General features: G+C 41.4%; 1 protein-coding gene across 1 annotated transcript in view; it reads left to right on the top strand.

The window, feature by feature from the left end:
* Positions 1-26,480, top strand: part of NSUN6 (NOP2/Sun RNA methyltransferase 6) — a 611,674-nt gene that overhangs the window by 81,192 nt on the left and 504,002 nt on the right. The window contains exon 3 of the mRNA XM_044064641.1: positions 16,573-16,728. Within this exon, the coding sequence (XP_043920576.1) occupies positions 16,573-16,728 (156 nt within the window). The remainder of the gene's footprint in view (positions 1-16,572; positions 16,729-26,480) is intronic.

The raw sequence follows: 26,480 nt of genomic DNA, 5'->3' as shown, positions 1-26,480 counted from the left end.
TTGATTCCCATCAGTGCCAACCAGTCTATCACTTGGGTATGAGAGGGACAGGGGTGATATCACGGTCCTTGGATCATGCAAGTCTGATAGTTATCAGAGAAATGATCTGAGCCATGCTACTGGTATCCAGTTGGTTAAAGTAAAAAAGTGCACTCAAATCTGATTCAATAATCAATTTATCAAATGCAACCTGGCAATAAGAGCATAAAGGAAATATATGTACTGCTGTCCGGAGTTTGGGCTTCTGGCATCCACACCAAGACAAAGACTACACAATAACCATATACACAGCTGAGTCCTTGGCCTAACACCCTAGGCATCTTTATCTGGTCTGTATTATAGCATCGAATGTTTAGGTTGTCGAATACCTAAACATTGACTCCTACACGTCGAAAGCTACAAACTGTGAATACCCAATTGCGCAAATTTTTTTACAGGGGAAAAATTCGCTTGGCTGGCGGAAAACAAAACATATACTTTCAAACCCTCATCAAGTGGGAGGCTTTGCCCCCCTACTCCCCTGATGTGAGGGGGTTGTGCCCCCCCCACACCCTTACTAAATAAATGTACCAACTCCATGATCCCTCTACATCGGGGGAAAAGGACAAATTCCAGATGATGGCCAAGCAAATGTTTTCCCTGTAAAAAAAAAAAATTGCGTAATTGGCTGTTCGCTGTTTGTAACTTTCGACCATTTAGGTGTTTGACAACCTAAACATTTGATGGTATAATATAGACCCTCTTTCTCACCTTTCTCTCTCTTTGGACCACAGTGCTGCTTTCCCTTGACTGTCTTTCAAACAAATTTATAATTCACAGATATGCATAAGCATACAAGCACACTATTCCCATGTCAAGCTGATGGAATTCTTTTGTTCTCAGTAGCTTTCCTCCTGGCATGGTAGTGATGCCTTCACCCTGTATATGGCTAGAAGCTAAGCACATAGTTAGAATACCACTGTACTAATTGCTAAATATAAATTATAGTGACAAGAAACACAAAATACTAATGGGCTGAATTAGAGTCCAAAAACAAAACTATTATCACCCCTGTGACACATACCAAACTGCTAAGGGGTCGAAATTTCCAACAGTCTAAAATTTGATATCCACATAGCCCAGACTATCAAAACACTTCATAAAAATTAGGCCTCCTTTACAGAAATGAGACATTTTTAACCAGATCTACAAAAGCTACAATTTCCCAGACACACCTCTTGTTACCCCTACCCTCCCCTTTACAAACCAACCAACGCAAATCAGACCTTACTAAAATAGACTCATGTTACAATAAAATAGCCAAATTTGCTACAAACTCCTCCTACAAAACATACCACTGCACAGGTCTTAGACAACTAAATTGTCTAGAACTTCCTCAGCTCCTCCAATACAAGCAACTAGCCTTCACTCATAAAATACTCCATGAGCCAGTTAAAACCCCAGCCCTTCAAGATCTCATACAACCATACACCACCACTAGAACACTCCGTTCCAGTGACAAACTTTTAGTTAAATCCACCAAAGCTAACAACTCGGCTGGAGAATCCTTATTTTCTAACATTCATTTCTTATATGGAATAAACTACCCACTTCCATCACTTCCATCTGCACCATAGTACAATTTAAAAACTTCTATTTACTCACTTAGAAAAATCCTGGCTTTGCTCTTGCTACCCACCTGACCAACTCTATATTCTCCACTTTTTATACACACCCTCTGGCTTTCTTTATCTACACTTAACAGTACTATCATATTATGCCTTCTTCCTTCCCTATATAACTCTTTTACCTTAAATCATTTCAAGTCTTCCTCAAAAGTATTGTACTGTGCTTTCTAATATATATGCTAGTCTAGTTTCTATAATACCATATACTCTTTGATGTAGAAATTTTGTTAAAATTTCTAAGGTGTCATCTGTTTCGGTTATTTATATTTGCGATGTGTACTTTCATTGTTGACCTGTACTGTGTACGTTTCTTGTGGTATAATGTTTGTTTTTTTATATTGTTGGAGCTTTTCTCCCTGGGCCTCTGCTGAAAACGGACCTGTGTCCAGTTGGACTTTCCCGGTAAACAAATGTTAAATGAATAAATTAATAAATTTAAAGGCAGCTACGACAACTCAACAACCCATAGTGCTAAATTAAAAATCTATCCAAAGACAGTAACTAATACCACTCTTATGATTGTTAAAAGTTAAGAAACGCTTTACATAGACAAAGAAAACTGGTGATACACGTTGAATATGCAAAGGTCAAGGCAGTGCACAAAGAAAGAAAAAATAATCACTTGTATGAGTCATGATGTTTATAGAAGAAATCCAATCAACTCTGTAGCTGTTCTGACTTAAAACAGTGCAAGTTCAATATTTCTTTTAAGTTCCTAAAATATAGTAGACAGAATTGCAAATGTCAGCTTGTATAAATCTTGGCAGAAAAGTCTCCATGCAAGACAAATATTACACTAGTTTCAGTACCACATACACACACACACACACATATATATATATATATATATATATATATATATATATATATATATATATATTTTAGCTTATAACTTTTGTTCCCACATAAACCAAGGGTAAGTACATTACAGCAGTACCTTCCCACAAAATAGACGGAGGGCTAACCAGAAAGCAAACCTTTTTTTCCACTTTCAGAGGTTTCACTTATATCTGCCAACTGTCTGTATATTAGTGACTGCTTCCGTTTACATTTGAATGGCTCAGAGTTTTTTTTTTTTTTTTTTCATACTGTTGCATTTTCATGACTGTATCTTCTGCACTCCAAAGTGTTGTGTGACTGAAATATGTACAAGCAGTTGAGCCCCTTTGGAGAAACTGCACAAGGTTATACTAGCATTTTTGTAACAAGTTTCATACTTCAGAGAGGAAGGTCAGAAAGTTACAAAAAGTAGTAACAGAGGAAATGCACATATTGCAGATTTCAAAGAGCTCAAATACTGCTTTAACGAGGTGTTGAATTTGTCTGAAATAAAAGAAAAATGTCACGTTTTAAATAAAGCCCTCTTGCTATACCTTTGTATCACAATCCTCATTTTTTGTAGTTTGCAGAATTACTTGATTATGCCAAACCATACATTGTGGTAGTCTCATCTGTTTTTGTTTATATTTTAATTCTTTTTCCTTAGTTCCTTTTCCTCAGTTCCTTTTAGAAATTTTTTTCTCAAAAATGTTTGATAATCATTGTAGAACTGAGCGTGTGTATGTACCTTTTAAGAAGCATTTCCAGATGTGAGCATGTGCAGGCAGCAGTGCCATTTTGAGAGAACAGCCAGAGTGTTAACATGTATGAGTGTGGTAGTCAGTCTGTTTATAACTTTATTTAAGTTTTAAGTTACAAAGCCTCATTCCTGATGTGTATGTGTATGATAAAGCTGCTTGAACTGAACCCACAACCATTTGTTTCCGGACGAGTGACATGGTGTCAGAACTGGGATTAAGAAAGCAGCTTCTTCAAGCCATGAGGTCCAGAGTTAAAGGTGAAGGCAGATTAAGCTGGATGAGTGAAACGGAGCTCAGGCAAACAAAAAGGCCAGAAATGAACTTAAGGTAACAAAACCTTGCACAGACTATTTATTTGAGAAAGAAAATGAAATGGAGCATTTGTAAGGCACAAAACGGATTATTAATCAAACGAGTGGCACAAAATGTATTAAGCAAACAAAAGGCACAAACCACATTATTAAATAAACAAAATGTTCAAAACCACAATATTTGATAAAACTAGCAAAACTATTCATATGGGGCTGAGATTTACCTTTGGTTTACATAACAAGCATGTTTATACTTTAAAGTAAAACAGTCACAAGAAAAGTATAATGAGCATGATAACAGATTAAAAGGGCATAATGAGTACAATAAAAGGAACAAATTAAGCTTAAAGAGCAAGGCAACTGCATGTTTGGGCACAAACTACTATTTCGCATTGACTAAAGCCATTCAAAGCATAACTAGAGTTGTTTGAAGTATCCAAGTGTACAAAGTCTTTGCAGTGTGTGTGCTTTATTGTAGTGCAGTTATTTCAAAGAGTGAGTTGTGCGCAAAGTACAGTTCTATTGCAAAGTGCAGCCAAAGTACAGCCATTTCAAAAGGTTTCTTGTGTTGTGTACATTTATTGGCAGAGTGCTGCCATTTCATAGGATCATAGGAAGTTACTAGGCTATTGGCCCTGAGGCTCTTTTATAAGCCTAGTCAAGAGTTTAGCCCATGTTTAGACAAGTCAGCACCAGATGCCCCTGTTCAGAAAGGATATGGGTGGAATCCCAGGGATGTATTTTCTGTTTCCCATCCAGTTATCCAGGTTGCACTTAAAAAGGGGTAAAGAGGTACTCTGCTTGACATGGAGTGGCAGTCTGTTCCCCAAATGGGGGAGTCTCTGGGACACAAATCTGTCCCACCAAGTCCTGTTAATGTCACAGACTAGGCTGAGGTTGCTCGTGCAGCCTTGGTTCAAAGTGTTTCTTACACTGTACAGAGTTATTTTGCAAACCACAGCCATTTTGGAAAGTTTCTTGTACTCTCTACAGTTTGTACCCAAAGTGCAGTCATTTTGAAGTATTTCTTACACTGATAAGTAGTGGTTTCACAAAGTACAGTGATTTCAGAGTGTTCTTGTGCTACGGAGATTTATTTGGCAAAGTGCAGTTATTTCAAAGAGTTTGTTGTGCTAGTGAGCATAATTACATGTTCTGGTATATATATTTGCGTATGTATGTTTGTACATAATTCCAAGCACCTTCACTACTGTGTGTTAATATGGCAGAGACATTTCGCAGACCCAATCCATATGTGTTTGATCATAATATAGCAGAGAACTGGAGAGTATTTGAGCAGGAATATGATATTTTCATACAAGTAACTTTTTCTGACAAAGATGCATGTACAAGGGCATTCCTTTTGCTTAACTTTAGCTGGGTTAGAGGCCACTGAAAAAGAGCGTTCATTTGTGTATTCATCAGCAGTATATGTAGAAGAGGGGGGGACCACCATATTGTGGTACCGGCTAAATCAAGAGAGGACCCTGGGTATTTAAAATGTAAATGTAGAGAAATGTGCAACCCCCAGACAAATGTTACATTAGAGAGGCACTTATTTTATACAAGAGACCAAAAGCCAGGTGAAACTTTTGCAGCTTATATCACTGACTTGAGAAATAAGGCCAAAACGTACAGATTTGGTGACTTGAAAGATGAGTTAATAAAGGACAGGCTTGTGTGTGATGCTAATAGTGCTGCCGTGATTTGTCAAATCCATAAAAGGCACACAAGTATGCTTGCAAGTGATAATAGCATGGTTTCAACAGCCTGTAGAGCAAGCGTAGATGAGATGCAGCACGTGACAAGCAGAAACTGGCCTAAGCACATGGCAGCTGCAACCCTTGCGGGTCTACCTGGGGAAACCCCGTAGGTTTCTAGCAAGTTCCAAGACTAGCTCAGTAAAAAGGGCATACTTAGTGCAGTATAAGGGTGAGTCAGTAAAACCAGAGTCAAGTCTTATTGTAAACTGTCATAATTGTGGTGCCAATCATGAGTCTAAAAGAGAGAAGTACTTAGCATTTGGTTAGCAATGCCACAAGTGTAAAAAATGGAACCACTTTCAAAAGTTTTGTAAATCAAGCAAGCCTCATTCAGTTATTAAGAAAGGTCACTCAAGAAAGCAAGTTGATGATGCAGAAAGCTGCAACCCTACTTTGTATGTAGATGGTGTATCAGTGGTCTGTGAAAAGGTTAATGCAGTAGATTTGTTGGCAAAGAACACAGTATTTTGTACTGTCCTGATCAATGGCAAGCCCACAGAGCTCAAAAGTAGACACTAGTTCAAAGTGTAATGTAATGTCAGCAGAAACATTTGCTAAAGTACAGGCTGGTAAGCAACTTAATTTGGCCAATTTTGTGAAGCTTGTTGCTTATGGAGGTGAAGAGATTGAAACCGAAGGTTCAGTAGTGCTGTCATGCTATTCAGCTGAGAATAGTTATGGCTTGCAATGTTATGTAGTCAGAAGACCTGTGCAGTCATCATTAGGTCTCGGAGACAGTTTGAGAATGAAACTCCTTTCTTTTGCCAAAGAAGTACATCATGTAAGCACATGTCCCAGTTACAACTTTACTGATGCTATTTTCTCAGAGTATGCTGATGTTTTCAATGACAAGCTAGGCAAACTTCCAGTTGTGTACTCCATGAAAGTAGATCCGGAGGTCAGTCCAGTGGCTAGACCAGCAAGGAGAGTTCCAATTGCTATGCAGGACAAAGTCAAGGTCCAGTTAGACAAAATGGTGCAGCAAGGTGTGATTTGTCAAGTCACAGAACCAACTTAGTGGGTGTCTTCCTTGGTATCTGCTCATAAGAAAAATTCAGATGAAATCAGAATACGCATTGACCCAAGAGACTTAAACAAGGCATTAAAAAGACCTTATATGCGTACAGTCTGAGATTGCCGCCCTCATGCCAAATGCCACTGTTTTTTTTTTTTGTCTTGGATGCAGAGAGTTCATTTTGGCAAGTAATGCTTGATCGCAAATCTTCACTACTGACTACATTCAGTACCCATTTGGTAGATAGATTCCTTAGGATGCGTTTTGGAATAAATTCTGCCAGGGAAGTCTTTCATCTTGCAATGGAACAAATTATTTCAGGCTACCCGTGTGCAGTAATAATTGATGATTTACTGATTGTAGGCAATGTTGAAGCAGAGCATGACAGAAACCTCAGGAAAGTTCTGGACAGAGTGCTTGAAGTGAATTTAAAGCTCATTCCTCTGAAATGCAAATTCAGTCTACCAGACGTTACATATGTAGGTCATTTATTTACTAGTACAGACTTGTGACCCAGACCCTTCTAAACAAACAGCCATTCTTGAGATGCCAACTCCAGACAATGTCCAAGCCCTGCAGCAGTTTTTTGGTATGGTTAACTATTTGGGCAAATTTATCCCTGACTTTAGTGACTTATCAGTGCCTTCAAGAGAGCTGACATGTAAAAATGTTGCCTGGTCATGGTTAGAACAACACCAGATAGCATTTGATAAGCTCAAACAGCAAATTGCCAACCCGCCTACATTAAGGTACTATGATGTACACAAACCAGTGGTTCTTTCCTGTGATGCTTCAAAGTATGGTCTTGGTGAAGTTATTCTTCATGAGGGCAGACCTGTTGCCCATGCATGTAGAACTCTTACCCAAACTGAAATGCAGTATGCTCAAATTGAGAAGGAACTTTTGGCAATTGTGTTTGCATGTTCGAAGTTCCATAATTATATTTATGGATGAGCTATCCAGATAGAAATTGACCATCAACCTCTAGTCACTGTTTTAAAGAAATCAATCCAAAATGCATCCCCCTGCAAGTACGGCAGTGCACGGCTTAGTCTGAAAAGTCAATCAAAAAGAAAATAGCCAGCACAAAAGTGGTGTGAGAGCAAACATTTATTCCAAATATGGCAAAAGACAGACCGGTTTTGGCAATCAGACACTGAGGAAGGCATAGTTTGAATTGCCAAAACCGGTCTGTCTTTTGCCATATTTGGAATAAAGGTTTGCTCTCACACCACTTTTGTGCTGGCTATTTTCTTTTTGAGTGACTATTTTAAAGAAGCCTATGCACTCAGCTCCAGCAAGACTACAACGAATAATGCTCAGATTGCAAAAGTGTAATTTCAAAATGGTCTATACAAAAGGCAAATTTCTTTATCTGGCTGATACCTTATCCAGATCGCCCAGAAATACCACTGAACAGCTTGATGCAGAGAATTTTGACTTTGATGTCATGGAAGTGTGCAATTTTTCTACCAGGAGACTTGATCAGCTAAGAGATCATACAAAGACTGAGCCAATTTTGCAAAAGCTCAACCACTTCATCAATGTAGGATGGCTGTCAAAACAATCCTGTGTACCGCCAGAAGTACATCCTTATTTTCCATACAGAGATGAGTTGCTGATGGATGGTATCATTTTCAAAGGTCCAGAAGTTATTGTTCCGACTTCCTTACAATGTGAATACATTTGGATTTTGCATCATGGCCACCCAGGTTCCCACTCTACCAAAAGCAGGGGGAGAGGATTAGTATTTTGGCCTTCTTTATCAAAATACATTGATAAAGTGATTTCTTCTTGTTCATTGTGCAAAAGTACTAAACTGCATTTGCAAAAAGAGCCACTTCAGCCAAGCCAAATTGTTGGTCAACAGTAGCAACTGACATATTTGAATGGAATAATCAGCATTACTTACTGTTGGTAGACTCTTATTCGAACTGGTTTGAGATCAATTTGCTAGCCAATATAACATCCAGTGCTGTTATTACTAGGATGAAATTTCATTTCTCAGTCCATGGTAGTCCACACAGTTATTTCTGAGAAAGGTACCCAGTTTACCACTCAATTGTTTGAAATTTGCAAAAGAGTGGGACTTTCTCCATGTTACTAGTACAGTAAACTCTCAGTTAACCGAAACTCAAGCAACCAGAAAAAAAATCGAATAAATACAGTAAAATAAAATTTTCATGTGCTGCACTTTACCCCCCCGTCCCACCTCCCCCCACAAAAACATACCTTATGTTTTTATAGTTTGAGTTTTAAAAAGGAAGGTAGGAATAAATTCCCTCTGTCCCCAACCTAAGAGCAAGTCAAACCAAACAAATAGTATAGGGTACAGTATTAGTCAGACCTATTTTTAATAGTAACTCTTAAGCAACCAGAAACTAGTTATCTGGCATCTACCAATCCCCACGGGTGCCGGTTAACTGAGTTTACTGTAGTCCTGAATACCCACAGTCTAATGGCCTTGCTGAAAGTGCAGTACAGACTGCAAAGCAATTACTAGAGAGGTCAAAGCGTGACAATACCGTTATCTTCTTGAATTTACTTAATCTCAGAAATATACCCTTTGACAACCTACTTGGCTCACCTGCTCAGACTTCTATCTAGGCAAACCAGAATGACCTTGCCTCTTAGTTCTAGTTTCTTGATGCCTAATGCTAAAAACAGAGCAATCAAAGCCCAACTTTTTAAGAAGTGTTCTTCTCAGAAGTCCAGCTATGATAACACTAGCAGATTTCTTCATCCGTTAAAAGGAGGAGAGAGTGAGGATGCAAACCGCGGAAGGCTTTGATTGAATTGGTCAAGTAAGAATTATATGTGCCGAGCCAAGATCCTACTTCGTGGAATCTGAGGCTATAGAATACAGGAGAAACCGCAGAGATAATCTTCCAGCATCAGAAACGACATCTCAGCATGACTTTGTTACACAATCAGGTCGTATTTCTAGACCTAGTGTAAAATACACAGCAACCTGGACAACTGTTTTATATGTCTAATTTTGTATAATTGCATATCAAAAGATCAATCTGAAGTTAACTTCATCTCATCTGCAACCTGTGGGGTATACGGATCCGTATCGGATCCGAGCCGGCAACTTTTTTTTCTAGCATCTGCTACAAGCTCCGAGCTCCTCCCCTTACCCATAATGCCCTAACCTCTCATCTTCCCTCAGATCTCGTTTGCCGTGCCAGTAGTGTGCATCGTGGTCTCCTTTGCTCTGAGCTCAGGGATAGTAAGTGGTATTTTTTCTTGTATCTAGTGTGTGTTTGAGTGAATTTTTTCCCCTTCCTCTCCTTGTTTAGTGTCTCGCTTGTTCGTCGGTGTCAAAAAAAAAAAGTTTTGTAGAGAGTAGTAGTTAGGCCTGCCCTTCCCCTACCTGTGTTTGTGTGTGTTTTTTCTGGTGGGTACTGTTTGTACTTTTGGGTGCAGGACTATGGCTGATCAGCCAAAGCCTGTTTTCAAAAATGTACAGAGTGTGGCCATAAGCTCTCCCTGGCTGATGGTCACACCCTGTGTGTAATTTGCTTGGGAGTGGCACATTTGTCCACTCACTGTGCTATCTATTCTGGTTTCAATCCGAGGGCCCTTAGGGATCGGAAGGCCAAGTTAGTAGCCAAAGGCCTTCTCCCTGCTGCCATGCTGGAATCTGCCTCTGCCTCAGTCTCTAGTGTTCTACCTCCCACCTAGACAGGGACTCAATCTCCCTCTTCTTCTGGTGATGGGTCTTCTAAAGACAAATCTACAGTCAGCATTGCTGACAAAGAAAAAGAGAAAGAAAGGCGCAGAGAGGATAGGGAGAAGAGAAAGGACAGACATTGTAAGAGATCCCCAGACAGGGAGCTCTTTCTTAGTCCCCCTTCTAAGACCATGAGGCCTGTTTCTCCTTGACTCCGGTCTCCTCGTTTCTCACCGGAGCCGTTGGAACATTCTGACCCAAGGCCTTCCTCCCCATTGTGCAGACCAGCCAGATCCGAGTCGGTGGCCTCTTCGATGTCGACTCGGAGCCTATCGGACATGGACAGGATGATGCAGAGATTCATTCAGACCCAAATACAGATGGGAGTCTTGCCAGGCCCCTCTCCCTATGGAGGGGGGACCTCCATGCCTCTTTTCCACCCCATCTCTCCTTCCCCGATCCGTGCTTCGGGGCTCTTAGATACGAGTTTTTTCGGAGCTGGTAGCTCGGCGCCGATGGTTCTTCCAACCTCTACTCTGGCTGTTAACTCGAGTTCCTCGGATCCGACTTGTTCGGATCCGAGTGACTCTCTGAGCCGCGGACAGGGAGTCGGTCCCAGGGGAATGGATTTTTCGGTGCTGACCTTTTCGGATCTGATCCGTTCCCTTGGACCTCAGGCTACCCTGGCTTCCACTTCAGTCCCCACTTCGGATCCGGGGATGGCTTCTCCCTCAGCCTTCGAAGTGGTGGAGAGGGTTCTCTCCCAGGGATTGAGATCCTAGCCCATCCCTTCGGATACCACCCAGGCCCCCTTGGATTTGGCGACTACTCCCTTCATCCTGTCTCAGGGACAGCCTGTGCCAGAGGATCCCCAGGTTAGTTTCCATGAGGAAACCCCTGCGGCTCACGAATCCCCTTCAGAATGTCCCACTGAAGAGGGTCACCGTTAGCGCAAGTGCAAAAGGAGGCACTTGGACTCCCTAGAGTCCCTCACTATGGACACTGACTTAGATGAAGGAGAAGGTTCACCTAGGTCACCTCCCGAAGATGCCTCATTCGGAGAAATTATGGAGATCCTCCACCAGAGGGGAGGTTGGTCAGCCCCAAAACCTTCTGGGGATGAGTCAGTGTTCCTGGAGGCCTTTGGCACGGGCCCATCTACTTCCTGGGTGTCCCGGCCAGCGGACCCCTTCATGGACCTCAACACCACGAGGGCATGGAAGGAGCCTGACACCGTAGAGCCCATCCCCAAATGCCCTGACAAAGATTTTATCTCCCCCTTCCGACAGACAACCTTGGTCGAAAGGAGCCCCAGTTGATGCTATGTTGGTTGCAGCGGCCACAAAGAAGGAACTAGCACAGGAGAGTTCCTCAGTCCACCCTCCAGACAAGGAGTCTAAGTCGGTGGATAGGTTTGGGAAGCATGTCTATTCCTCAGCAACCTTTTCAATCCATGCACTGAATTATTTGGCACATTTGATTCGGCTTCAGTGAGACCTTGCTTCGGAATTCACTGCGTCGCCCCCAGAGAATTTATCGCCGTAAGACGGACAGTTGTTCTCGGCAAAAATGTCTACTCTGAAGTTGGCCTCAAACACATCGATGCGACTCCTTTCCCATGCCATGGAAGGAGCAGCTAGGGCGGCTGGGACAGCCATAGCCATGAGGCGTCATGCCTAGCTCAGGTTGTGTCGGTTTGCGGACCCTTTCAAGGTGTTGTTTATCAATGCTCCCTACGACGGTTCTTCCCTTTTTGGGAAGACAGTACGTGATACACTTGTCCAGAGCGAGAAGGACTAGAAGACTTTGTCTGCCGTCGGAGTCCGCTTCTCTAACCCTCAGTGGTCCTTCTCTAGGAATCAGAGGGCAGAAGAAGATGACGTGGTTCTGAAAATCTCAGTTTTCCTAGGATTCTCAGGACAACTATTCCCCCAGAGGTAGAGGGGGACAGGATCGACGCCGACCCAGATGTAGAGGGGGTCCCAGGAATTTTGGGTCTAGGGAACCTTTTTCTGATAGACCCGGTCAGCAGCCCTGAGGGGTTGCCCGACTGTCCTACTCTGGAGGCAGTCGGGGGATGATTGTCCTTGCACCCAGCGGCATGGGAGTCCATTACGACAGATCGCTGGGTTTTACAGATAATATCCAGAGGTTACTCTATCCCATTTGTTGCCCCTCCAAATATTACAAAACACCTCCTGGATGTTCCACCCACTCCCAGGGAGGCCGCAGCTCTAGAGGTTTCAAAGCTGCTTCTCAAACGAGCCATCGAACAGGTCCCCCCATGATTAGTCCAGATCAGGTGTCTACTCAAGGTTCTTTTTGGTGCCAAAAAGACGGGGGACCTCAGGCCCATTCTAGACCTGTCAACATTAAACCTGTCGGTAGCCGAACAGAAATTCCGGATGGTCACCCTACAGTCCATTCTACCTTATCTCCGAGAGTGTGACTGGATGTGCTCATTAGACCTCCAGGATGCTTACTACCACAAAATACACAGAAGCTCCAGGAGGTTTCTGCACTTCCGGCTGGGCGCCAGTCATTTTCAGTTCAGAGCCCTACCCTTTAGTCTCACCACAGCCCCCATGGTGTTCACCAAGGTAATGGCAGTTGTAGTGGCTCAGCTGAGGCTTCAGGGTATTCAGGTATTTCCGTACCTGGACTGCGCCCAACAAGCATCACTTGTGTCTGGCCCGAGATTATTTCATTCGGTAGGCAGATCTACTGGGAATTACAGTCCATGTTCACAAATCCTTATTGTGACTAGTACAGGTTCTAGACTTCATTGGGGCACGGCTAGACACTTTGCAGATGAAGGTATTAACTCCAGACAGGATACTACACCTCAGGTGCCACATAATTCCGATAGTGAACTCCAAGTCTCCAAAGGTGAGCGAGGTTCTCCGGGCTCTGGACTCCATGGCTGCCGTCATATCGAGTCTCCCTTGTGTGCGCCTTCACATGCGGGTTCTTCAATGAACTCTGACTGTTCAATGGTCTTGGCTAGACCTACCCATGGAATTTCCGATCAAGATCAGTCATGTCTGCAGGATGTTTCTTCTTTGGTGGTTAAGTTCACCGGAGATATCAGAAGGATGCCCCTTTGCATCATCTCCAGTCCAAGCCACAGTGACCACGGACGCCTCCCAACTCGGGTGCGGGAGACACTGTTTGGGAAGTACAGTCCAAGGCATGTGGTCCCAGTCAGAGACCAAGTTGCACATAAATGTTCAAGAGATGAGGGCAGTGCTTTTAGCGTTGGAAGCCTTTCACACAGTCTTCCCTCTTGGATTGATTGCAATTCAGTCAGACAACATGTCGGTTGTCTGGTATATCAACAAGCAGGTCCTACCCTCTATGTTGCGAGGTCATGAGAGTGTGGGAATGGGCGATTTCCACCGGTTGGTTTCTGATAGCAATGCACATCCCGGGGTGCTTCAACATTTTAGCGGACAGATTGAGTTGGGCCATTCTGATGCTGTATGAGTGGTCTCTGAAACAGTCAGTAGCAGTGGAGATCTTCCTTGCATGGGGTCAGCCTTGCTGCGATCTCTTCGCATCTCCTTCAAATGCGAAGTGCAGCGAGTTCTTTGCTCTGATTCCCTCACCAGGGGAAGTCCCCAGAGACACTCTAGTCTATGCTTGGCCCCCCGGACTTCTGTATGCTTATCCACCATTGCCACTCATTCCGAAGTTTCTTCAGAAAGCTTGCCAACTACGGTGCAAAGTGATCCTCATTGTTCCATTCTGGCCTCGTCAGGTTTGGTTCCCATTCCTTTGGTCTCATCTCTTGGCTCCCCCGTGGGTTCTGGATCCCTGCCCGGATCTAATCTCCCATCCGTTGGGGGCACGTCCGCCCGATCTGGGCAGCCTCAAGCTGACAGCCTGGTTGCTCCAGTTCTGTTAATTGCCAGGACTCCTGGTCTTTCATCCCCGGTAAAATCCATTCTGGTGGCTTCTCTTAACTCCACTAGGAAACTTTATTGCAGTAAATAGAAGCGCTTTTCCATTTGGGCCTCACAGAGAAAAATAGATCCCTTTACAGCCCCTGTTCCAGCGGTGTTGGATTTCCTGTCTGGCATCTTTTGGCAAGAAGCTAGTTCCTCCACAGTGAAAGTACAACTGGCAGACATTTCCAGTCTTCACATTAGTGAAGAAAAAATGGCCTTAGCCTCCTCTAGGCTGTGTAAGGCCTTTCTTAAAAGTACCTTTCTGTTACGTCCACCTGTCAAGGATTCAGTGCCTCCTTGGGACCTTACTTTAGTTTTACAGGCATTGGTGGCTCCTCCTTTCAAACCTGCAGTTTTGGTGGACTTGAAATTTTTGTCCTGGAAGACTGCTTTCCTAGTCGCTATTACATCTGCTAGGAGGGTTTCTGAGCTTCAAGCTCTGTCTGCCGTGCCTCCGTATTTGGTCTTCTATAAGGTTAGGGTCTCCCTCCGTACTTATCCTTCCTTCTTACCTAAAGTGGCATCTGAAGTAAACATAAACCAGTCCATTAATCTGCCCGTTTTCTTTCCTAACTTCCAAAATAAAGGTGAATACAAACTCCATTCCTTCCTTCTTACCTAAAGTGGCATCTGAAGCAAACATAAACCAGTCCATTAATCTTCCCGTTTTCTTTCCTAACTTCCAAAATAAAGGTGAATACAAACTCCATTTGTTAGATGTTCATAGGCAGCTTCATTTTTATCTTCATAGAACAAAGTCTTTCTGCAAGACTGACCAATTGTTTGTTTCCTTTTCCAAAGCATTTATGGGAAAAGCTATTTCTAAAGTTTATTTGGCCAGATGGATCACTCTTTGTATTTCACATGCCTACAAAGCAAAAGGTTTATCTCCTCCTGGTATTGTTAAGGCTCACTCTACCAGGTCCATGGCGACTTTTGCTGCTTTTTGGTCTAGGTTGCCTTTGGATGATATTTGTGCAGCAGCGACCTGGGCCAATTCACATACCTTCATTTCCCATTACAAAGTAGATCTGATTTCAAGGGGTAGAGCATTCTTTGGCTCTGCGGTGCTCAGGAATATCCTTCCGTAAGGGCCTTCCAGGATCGGAGTAGCTGGGGACTCTGTCCCACAGGTTGCAGATAAAATTAAGTTAACTACTTCAGATAAAGAAGTTATGTACTCACCATAACGTTCCATCTGAGTAGTTATACTTCATTTTTCTGCAACATTCCCTCCCTCCATCCCCCGGTCCTTGGCCTGTCTTTTCAGGTTTGGTTTATTGGGTTGAGTTGCTTATGTTTTTAGTTGCAGCAAACTTGATCTGAGGGAAGATAGGAGATGGTACGGCATTATAGGTAAGGGGAGGTGCAAGGAGCTTGGGAGCAGATGCTAGAAAAAAAGTTGCCAGCTCGGATCCGATACGGATCCGTATACCCCACAGGTTGCAGAAAAATGAAGTATAACTACTCATATGGAACGTTATAGTGAGTACATAACTTCTTTTTTCTGTGAATTGCATGTTATTGAATACTGTCATTTAGTATATGATCTATTTCTCAAAGAGGGAGGATGTAGAACAGACCGTGTGTATGTACGTTTAAGAAGCATTTCCAGATGTAAGTACGTGCATATAAATAGTGAGCATGTGAAGGCAGCGGTGCCATTTTGAGAGAACAGCCAGAGTGTTAACATGTATGAGTGTGGTAGTCTGTTTATAAGTTTATTTAAGTTACAAAGCCTCATTCCTGATGTGTTTGTCTGTAATAAAGTTGCTTGAACTGAACCCACAACCACTTGTCTGCTTTATCCTGACTGGACACATGACACTTATTTTTTTCTCTTTGGGATTATGGCATTTGTTCTTGAAATTTTATGATGTACTGAATACAAAAAAGTTTTTGACTGCAGTACAGAATTTTAAAATGCCTTTTTTTTTACTCTAAGCAGTGTGTACAATCATAACATTTGTTACTTTGTGATGTAACAGTGGTAACTTTGTATGTTTGCATGCATGTTAGTTTGACAAGTTTTACATAGTGTAGCATGCCTGTGATCTTTGGCTGGTGAATTCATGTTTAAAAATTTACGTCTGACATTTAAAATATTAATTTATCTCTTCTGAAATGTCTTTGCATAAACACGCTGAAAAGTTGTATGTAGATAAATGCATCTTTTTTTTTTAAATGTGGTGTCCATTTATGGGTATTGAATACAGCTGTGGAAAACAAAGCACTGTCCATCTTTATATGCTTCAGAATTTTTGTAAAAAATCTGTCCTCAGGAGCATTTGACCCATAACTAATTTTGGCTAAAGGATAGTGTTAGAAAATGAAATGAAAATAAATTCTAATACTTCACATTTCTTATAGGCAAGCTACTTGTGATGATCATATGAGTAGTAGAGTGGGAAATGAAAGTTCATGGTGCTCAGAAATGTGTAGGCTCTTCAAAGTAAAGATTATGAGAAAGTAGGTACTGTGCATTCATGATTGTGAATTCTAGAATAAGGGGCAAGTGGGCTTGCCATTCTTTAAGGGAGGTTCCATATATTCTGCCTATGTACATAAAAGAAAATGGCATTTTATATTAATGTAACTTTTCCTTTTCAGCTTGTATCTACCTTAGGTGTCCAAGAAGTAGAAAGAAGATTTGAAAGTTTATTGGTGTGCCTGTCCCATCCTCCAGCTTTCACTACCGTCCGAATCAATACCCACTTGATCTCTGTGGAATCTGCTAAGCAACTGCTGACAGATGAACTAGAGAAGGTTAACTTCATATATTTAAATAGTAAATTAAATGCTAAACCTAAAACTATTTTGTGTGACTTTGTACCACAGCCTGCTTTGTGAGTACAGAATGTACAAACCGACTTGGAGCAGCTGGGCCATCACTGAACATGCTGTTTGGGATTTGCATGACCTTAGAGCATCTGATTTTTAAAAGATTGATTTTTGTAGTATGTCGTTTAATTGACCTGTTCCTTTTTGATTTGAGCTCCATCAGTACCGAGACCCTTTTGAAAGGTATTTGTGTATCTCTGTTTCTCTTCATGTTTTTTTTTTTTTTTTTTAATGATGATTGTATTGTGCGTATTGCTTCTTTTATTTACTTTTGCCACTTGCTATGTCCTCTTTATTTCTGCTCCCACCCCCCACTGACTTTGGAACCCCTTATCACCAGTTTGCCAGTATTTCATGCCCTCTGTAGTCTCTTTGCTTGTCACATCTCTTCAGTGTGACTGTACAGTGATGGTCCCCTTCAAAGGAAACCCATTTACTAAGCAGGGTGCATGCTGTCATATCTGAAGGAGTGGAATATTTTATTCATTTATTTTACATTTGTTTACTGGGATAGTTCGACTGGATACATGTCCAGTTACAGAGGAGGCCCAGGGAGAAAAGCTCCACATAGACAAACTTACATAGATTACACAGAAGTTAGCAAATAATTATAAAAACAAAGTGATTATATACAATTGGTTAGTAGTGTTCCCTAGTAGGGACTCACAGATTTCATGGACAGACATTTAAAAGTAAGAGACATCAGATTGGAAGCAGAGCTTGGTGATGTAGTTACAAGTTTTGACAACTGCAGAATATGCTTTTAGTTTATAACTTAATCAGGGTTGGTACATGGGTATAGCCAATTCACTCTGAGATACTGTTTAAGATTTTTTTTGAAGAGACTTTTGGAGGATTGTAGGTTTATATAGTTTGGCAATGAATTCCAGTTTTTGCGAATGAAGTTGGCAAACAGGGATTCACCAGCAGAGTTATTACCTTTGTGGGTTTGGACCAGTAGTTTATTGGCTGACCGTAGGGATCTTAGGTTGCTTTATAGCTTAGTAATAATTTTAAGTGAGGGAATATCCTCAGGGAGGTACAAAATTTTGTGCGCTATTAAGAGTTGATTGAATTGAATTAAGCTGGGCAGTTCTAGCCACTGTAGTTGTTTAAGATTCTGGCAGTGGTGGGTTCTATAGGTGGAGCCAGTGGCGAATCTGGCAATATGATTGTAGCTATGGGACAGCTTACCTAGCTCGGATTTGTTGAGGTTTGAGAGTACAGGCGAGGCATATAAAAGAGTAGATGTGATTGGGCGGAAGGTTTAACATCCTGCCATTTGCAGTGGGCTTTTCTGTTACCCTTGCTGTTCCTCAGATGTACTGGACATGTATGCTGCACATCCATCTCATGATGTAGTGGCACTGTGAAGAAGCCGCCACCACTTATGTGGTTACCCATCTAACAGTTGCCTGTCTGGCTTAAAATGCAGTAGCCACCTCTTCCACAGCTGTGGTTTCACCACTGGAGCTGGACGTGAGCACATGTTTTCAACTTGTCCCCTGACTTGCATGCTCACCTCTTTGCGAAGCATTTGCCTCATCATTTCCACACATCGTATCTAGGTTATCTGAGTCACATTCTGGCTTTGTCCTTTTGTGTCATAAATATAACTGCTGCTTGTCATGTCTGTAGAAGGTTTGCGCTGTTTTTGGCTGTGGTAATAATGGTATTTTTATTTACTTGTTTTTATTTTTATTCACATTTTGTTAATGGGGGGATAGTTCTTTCCCTGTTTTAGAAAGCACCTATTGATTGACAGGATAGTGGGTAAAAATATGCAAGTGGTCAAAACATAAATGAGATGCAAGTGAGAAACAAAACACAAATGTAGGCGAATCACCACAAACTATCACAATACGTAGCAGTACATTGATGGCAGTAGAATCAAAGGAAGACCGTGTACAGAAAGTATGCTACGGTAAGGCATAAGTACTACAAGTGAATATACGAATAGGATGGAAAGAAGCAGAAGAGAGGGAGGTGATGTGTATGGGAGGGTTAGAAAGAACAGGATACAATGGAAAATGGGGACTAAATTATGACATGAGCATGAGGTGGAAGCGAGAAGAATTCAAGGGAAGAATAATAGAAGACAGTCTACAGTGAAGGCAGAAGAAATAAAAGCAGTGTATGCTAGAAATAACACCACTAGTACACAACTTCAAAAAGACATGGTTTCAGATCTGAAAGTCTGTAAGGGGTATAAAGATGCATAAAGATGTATTCAATGAAGTGGACACATCATTCCATTATTTAGAAAAAGGAGTGCAGGAAAAATGGCTATTTCAAGACCATAGATACTGTGAGGAAACACCAGTGCAAGTAGTGGAAGAGTAGCAGGACATAATCCGCATGATAATACCACATCTAGGATTATCCCCTTCACCATCTGGGATTTGGACACTGTCTTGTATCTTATCAACACACAAAAAAGAAAAAAAACCTTCCTAGGCTGAATCTGCTCCCCTCCTTCCATAATACGGAGTGCTACTTTATTCAGATTACCTCTGCTATTCAAGAAGAACTGGAAGATTGTCCTAGGCTGTAGTCTGCTATCTTAGACAGCATAGCTTTTATACAGAGTTTTCTTGCAGAATTATTTTCAGGTTTGATCTTATTTAGTTTTTTTTCTGTGAAAGTCTTGGTATTTGGTGGTTGCTATTTTCCCCTCTATCAAGTCATAACTTTTTTTGTGCCATTTTTCTGTACTTGTTACTTGTGTTCTTGCCAAAATTCTGTAGAGATTTATAGTGATTTGTTGTTTGGTATTAATATTGGTTAGCTACTTTATTATTAGTAGCTATATACTTTGTTCTGTTTCCTTGCAAAATGTAGCATTCGGGCTTTAGCACAAAGTTTTAAATATGGTCACAAAATCCCATCGCAGTACCACCATACTTTGTGTTGTCTTTGAGAGTGCAACATTTAAAGGTGTTCTTTGAAATTTGTGATGGTTTTGATATGTGAATGTTAAGGGACCATAGGAACAAACTTGTGCTAAAGGGTGTACTCTCCAGGGAAAATAGGGAGGCAGGGGATTCCTCCTCTTCTTCTACTCCCTCATATTACTTTCCTTATTCCAAAGACATGGGTGTGAAAAGAAAAAAAAAATCTTTCAACTTACAATCTGCTTCTCCTATAATTTTGAAGGCAGTGACAAAAGAGATACATAAATTGACTCTTGCTTTTGATTTAGTCTACTTTGAAAAGTGATGATTCTGACTGCCATCGACAGGAACATGCATTTCCAAATTTAGAGATTGAGCTGGACGTAGTGTCCTCTTCTTTGTCTCCCTTTGTTAGATCTACAGAATTTTCTAGGTTCATTTCCTGTCATAGAAGCATGACTGTGAACAATTCCAAGTTGATCAGAGCTCTTCTGTAGACTTGGGTGTAGATGAGTCTCCTTTAGTCCTCCTCTGATTTCACAGTAGATGGAAATTCTTTTCCTCTTCCTTTACACCCCCATCCTCATCCAACTTGTTTTCATTGTTGAGTTCCATGGGGCCTAGATGTAGGCAGGTAATGTTTGTGTCAGCCCCACTGGAAGCTTCAACATAGCAGCACCCAGGCAATAATTATGGCAGGATCAACAGAAGCATTGATGTTCACTGACACTGTTGAACCACAAAACAGTGCCTCTTCTCCAGTATCAGCAGTGCTGGCATGTTGTCTCATTGGTGCTGACACTGTTTCATTCCAGGGCTTAAGAGTTGTGAACCTGAAACCAATGTTTGTGCAGGTTCTGTCAGCTATGATCTGAGCCTTGGTGTTGTCAGCCTTTGAGCCTTTGGTACTGAGGTAGACAGGGCATTCTGTCAGTGACACTCAAACTTGGTATTCGTCTTTGAGCCTTTGGTACTGAGGTTGATGACAGGGTATGTCATTGGTGGTCCTTTCAGCATCAGTACTGAATGCAGAATCAATGTTTGAGATCAGTGCTGGACCACTTTCTTTGGCACAGATCACCTTGATGCTAAACATGCATCAGTTGCTGACCCTGTGGCAAAGCACCCATGTGTGCAACAGCAGTCCCTGGCATGGACCATTGCCCAGCTGTTGCCCAAGACCCTTTTCATACTAAGCGCACAGCATTTAGCACATCTAGGACTAGAGGAATGGACAGCTTCTGTAAACCTTACTATCACAGGTCCGATCTTCCAATTTTCTCAGCCTTATATGCCTCCCATGCATATAAGCAAGCAAGCTTTATTGACAGAGTAAATACAGATGAAAGAGAAAACATACTGACTTCTTACTAGAGTTTGCCATTACATACACAGATAATGAAAGAGAAAGTAACTCCCCATCTCCCTAGATGACCACACATATGAAGCCTTGAAATTGTGCAACAAAATGGTAGATGACCATGTCACACCACTTAATCTCCAGAAAATATTGTGCAAGAGGCTTTCCATTTTCCATCAACTTGCTCCAGTAGACAGAATTATTTCCTTGGTTGTACTGGAAGGAACCTGATGGGGTGGCTTCCATACCAGTGAGACTGGACAGGATCCTGTGGATGACTTTGGAGTAGAACCCATCATACATTCCTTTCATGTCTTTCCATTTCACTGTTGCAGTATTCTTCACATTAGGGATCACTTGTCAAGGGTGGCTCGATGTCTGGCCAGTATACCCAAACCTTTAGGTTGCCTTAAGATACATCGTACATCACACGTATGCTGCTTGCATAGCATAGGGCATAAAGGTAACATCCAGAAGTATCACTCTGAGAAGTTCTTTGCCACCAGTCCAAACACCATCACTTGTTTGTCAGTCTGAATGCTGGTTCACCAAGCCATTACAGATAAGTGCCCCACTGGGGTTCTTTTTTATTTAAACACACAAGCCAGCACTTCTCACACTGTGGTGAATAGATAGTTAAACAGCACATTTCTTTACTAAGTAAACATAACTTTATTCTGACATAACAGCATACCGGTTTCAGCTTATTTAGCCTTCATCAGTGCTTCAGTACCAACAAGCAATGTTACAAGGCTTAAATACACACCTCTTGCAAATGATTGGTCTCTTACAAATTCTCATTAAGTCCAGGAGGGAATAAGGCTCCCAGCCTAATAATCCAATATTTCTCTTTATTATTTAACATGGTGTGTCAGCCTCCTTTGTTATCCCTGTTTAACACAATCTTAGCAATAGTATGTTTATATAAAGCATTGGACCCTCTGGCACATCTAATGACACTAAGATGTCCAGGATTCCTGTGTTTCAATGAATGTGAAGTTTGTCCAACATGAAATGCTGAACAACTGCTTGTGGTCAAATATATGACCCAGTCTGTATCACAATTCCCAAAAACACTGCTGAAAATAGGCACCAGGAATGCTGTCGCATGATTTAACCAAGCAAAGAGGATTTATTGTTACAAACGCATATAAAATAAAACGCCTTAACTGTATCACCGCGTTTTTCGTTCAGTGTTGAAATGTTGAACAATTCCCAAAAATATGAATTTGATACACCTTTGATGTATTAGAAAATGGAAAGCATACAGCCTTAGGAACATATTTACAAAAACTGCACTGACCACAGGGATGGCAACCTTTCACTACTTGCGCCCCCCTAAAGTCAACTGTCATTGTTTAAATCACCTTTCTTATAGTGATTAAACCATTCACCCAAAGTCTTTTTCTTGGAAAGGGATGTTTCTTTATGCTTTCTCTCCCCTTTTCCTCATTCAAAATGTGCTGTTAAAAATTTAGCAACATGCTCCCAAAATCTTGTTGTGTCTCCCTTTTGGCCAAGACTGCAGTGATTCGCTCTTCTGCATTTTATCAAGTTCAGTCATCACAAGTTACCTGACGAGTGGACCTGCTCACATAAGACAAGGGATCTCTCATCCATCCCAACTTGTCCAATCTTCAACTGACACTGTGGGTGATAGGATTTTGATTCCATGTAGACACCTTTTTTCTGAGGAAGTGCTTAGGGTCTTGCAGGAGGCCAGGAAAACCAATGCTAGGAAATCCTACTTATCCAAGTGGAAGAGGTTTTCTTTTTGGTGTCTTTCTCATAACCCAGATCAACATTCAGTGGATGTTCCTTTGGTTCTCTCTTATTTGTGCAAATTGCTCAATACTTTCTTTTTAAGGCCCACTTATCAGCTGTCTCTGCTTGTCCGCCTTTATCTCCTCCTTTAGCTTATAGAGTTGAAGTTAAACAATTCTTAAAAGGTGTCCTTCATATTAAGCCACCCATGAAAACTGGGGTCTATATTAGATCAACGAACACGTAAATGTTCGAATCTGTAAAGATCAGCCTTTATAGATCGAACATTACGTGTTTGAAGATCTTTAAAAAAAAAAAAAAAACAAAGGGTATAAGCATGGGGGCAAGCTGCCTGCACCCCCCATGTGGGGGTCTGTGCCCCTGACACCCCCCCCTTCTTAAATATACCAATTCCAAGATTGCGTTACAGTATAGTGAAGGGGAAATTTCCCATTTCCGTACTACAGTGCAGTGAAGGGGAAATTTCCCATTTCCGCACTGTAGTGCACTGATGTGCGATCTCAGAGTTGGTATATTTAAGTAGCGGGGGATGTGGAGGGGTGCAGGGGGGCTTGCCCCCCTGCTAAATCCCTTTTCTTTATTTTTGTTTTGTTTATTTTGTTTTTATTACATTTTCGAACATTTTAAATGTTCGATCTCTAAAGGTCGACCTTTAGAGATTCGAACATTTAACATTCATTGATGTAATATAGACCCTCAAAACTGTTCCTTCTCCCCCCTGGAATCTTAATTTTGTTTTGGAAAAATGGACTCTGGCTCCTTCCTTGCAACACTGTTCTTGGAAGACTGTTCTTTTGTTATCCCTTTCTCCTGCAAGATGGGTGTCTGAGCTTCAAGCCCTTATGACTTGTCCTTTTTTTTTAGTCTTTCATAAGGGCATGGTGTCCTTGTATACTAATCTTCCTTTTATCCCCAAGGTGGTGAGTCAGTTGTCCCTTAATCGGTTTATTCATTGGCCCATGTTTTTATCTTCTCCGTAATCTGCCAGTGAGATGATGCTGCACACACTGGATGTGCATAGACAACTCTGTATTTAGATAAGCTTAAGACTATTAGGAAATCTGATCAGCTCTTGTTTCTTTTCATTCCAGGTCCTTGGGATTAGCTGTATCCAAGCAAACTATTTTCTTATTGTATTTCAAAAGCGGTTTCTTTTTGTTATTCCTTTCATGGTAAGAACATTCTTTATTTTGTTAAGGCTCATTCTACTAGGGCTGTGGCTTTTTCTGGTGCTTTTTTCAAGGGTTTGGATACTAACTCTATTTTGAGGCAGCTATATGGACTGCTGTGCATACATTTACCAAGCACTGCAAGTTGGATGGACTCTCCAGAGCTAAAAAAGATTTCTATGAGGAACGACTGATCTCCTTAAAGGACTTAATTTCATACCAGCCCAAAGGGCCAGCATTACAGACATGGTGCTAGACTTAAAACTGTACATTAGGAAACTGAATTTAAAATTCTTAATGCATGATGAAATGGATAGTGCTGGCAATAATTCAGATGTTGATACGAGCACAGTAAATGATGTAAGCATGTTGAAAAAGAGATGTATATACAACCCTGTGCTTAACAGTGCATTAAATGTGTTCTCCGGGGTGTGTGAAAGGGATTTCAGGGATAGTCTAAGCAGAAACCCACACACCACAACAATCTGACCACCAAAGAAAAAGCAGCATTAGAAGAACTTAGGAAATACAACATTAGAGTTATGAAAGCAGACAAGGGGGCAGGCATTGTTATAACGGAATATGCTGAATACATTAAGCAAATGAAGCAGGAGTTAGAAAATGACAACTGCTATGAAAATCTGTTCTGAAAAAAAAGGTCGTAGATATAAATCTAGCTATAGACATATGCTATTATAGATGTTGCATCAAGCAAAAATCATAGAGCAGGAATTTGACTTCCTAATCGTGTACAACCCTAGCTTAGGGAAGCTTTTTGGGCTACCCAAGACCCAGAAGAGTAAGACCCATTCTGCCTTCAGACATATAGTTTCTTCTAGAAGAACAAACACAGAAAACATTTCTCAGTTCATAGACTTCGACCTGAATCCAATAATACAGAACTCCAAGTTCTATCTAAGGGATTCTTGGGAATTCCTCAACAAATTACATCATTACCAAGTCTCCAACAGAGCTCAGAAACTGGTCACCCTGGATGTAGTGGCATTATACACTAACAGCCATCACAAGGAAGGCATCACACTCACAGCTAATTACCTGAGAAAACACACTACCCTAAAGCAGAAAGAAAATCAGCAACATATGTAAGCTGACAAGTATTGTACTACATAAAAACTTTTTTACTTTCAATGGTTTTTACTTTCAATGGGGAAATATTCCACCAGCAAAAAGGAGTAGCTATGGGAGCCAAAATGGCCCCACCGTATGCGAATCTAGTGCTCTTCAACTGGGAGAGTGATCTATTTAAACACCTAAAAGGTTTTGAGAAAGTGCATCTGTATAAGAGATATATAGATTATCTTTTTTTTCTGTGGCAAGACATAAAGATTTCATAGGGCCATAAAAGAAAACATTCCTTTCTTGGATTTTACAATGCCTGGCAATGGGCGCAAGGTACAGTTCCTGGACATCTCCCTGACCCTAGACCCCCCCCTAGGAAGTTCACTTACAACATTTATAGGAAAGGGTCATTGGACTACAACAAACAGCACCCTCCTTTCATGAAAGAGTACTGTCAGGGGCCAGTACATTAGACTTGGCAGACTAATTCAGTGGGAATTGAGTCCTTCCTCAGAAAGCCAGATACTAAAACAGCTTTTTTCTAGAAAGGCATTACCCTTAACACCTACTGGAGACTGTGAAAAAAGAAATCCACTCCCACAGATACCCCAAATTTCCCCCTATCCTGAAAGCGGGTAGATTCCCCCTTCATATCTTAAGAGACAGAGTATTGGAGGGATCATAAGAGAAAAACTGGGATCTCATTATGTACAACCAAGAAGTGGGGTGAGTGGTAGGTCCCCTGACCAACTCTCTGAAAACTTTGTTTGCCCAAAGAGACAATGCATTCATTAACCATGCCCACCAACCCAGAGGCATGAAGACATTTGGTAGTTGGTGCTGCTGCCCATCTATCCTTGAATGCTCTGAATACAGGCTATCTAGCAGAAACACCACTTTTTCTGTAATTGGGTCCTACAACTGCTACTCCATGAACCTGGTTTACTTGGCTGTCTGTTCCTCCTGCGATTCCTTCTATATAGGCAAAACCATCAGAAAACTCGGACAGAATAAAGGAACATAGACAGGCCATAAAAAATGGAGGAGATTAATGCCCTAGCTCGGCAGACCTTTACCTGCACAAATGACCCTCAGTTCAGATTACTAGTATTGGAAAGCCCAGACAGTTTTTTTTGAGGACTACAACACCTTGTTAAGGATAAGAGAACTGCGGTGGAAAATTAAGCTTAAAGCAGACACACCTCCAGGTCTCAATGGGAAGCTTAATATACCATGTGCACTAAAAGGAAGGAAGTGATGCAAGCGGTCCCTATTCTGTATTCTTAAAAAGTGAGTCCTATTTCTGAAGTTCAACCTGTAACCATGAAACGAACAAAAGCACTAAAATATTGATGTATTATTTATTATTATCTTCAAGATACATGTAGT

Source organism: Protopterus annectens, chromosome 3.part0 (genome assembly GCF_019279795.1).
Source record: "Protopterus annectens isolate FY-2018-M chromosome 3.part0, PAN1.0, whole genome shotgun sequence".
Lineage (NCBI taxonomy): Eukaryota > Metazoa > Chordata > Ceratodontiformes > Protopteridae > Protopterus > Protopterus annectens.
Note: the sequence above shows the minus strand (reverse complement) of the source record. Positions and strands in the feature narration are given on the sequence as shown.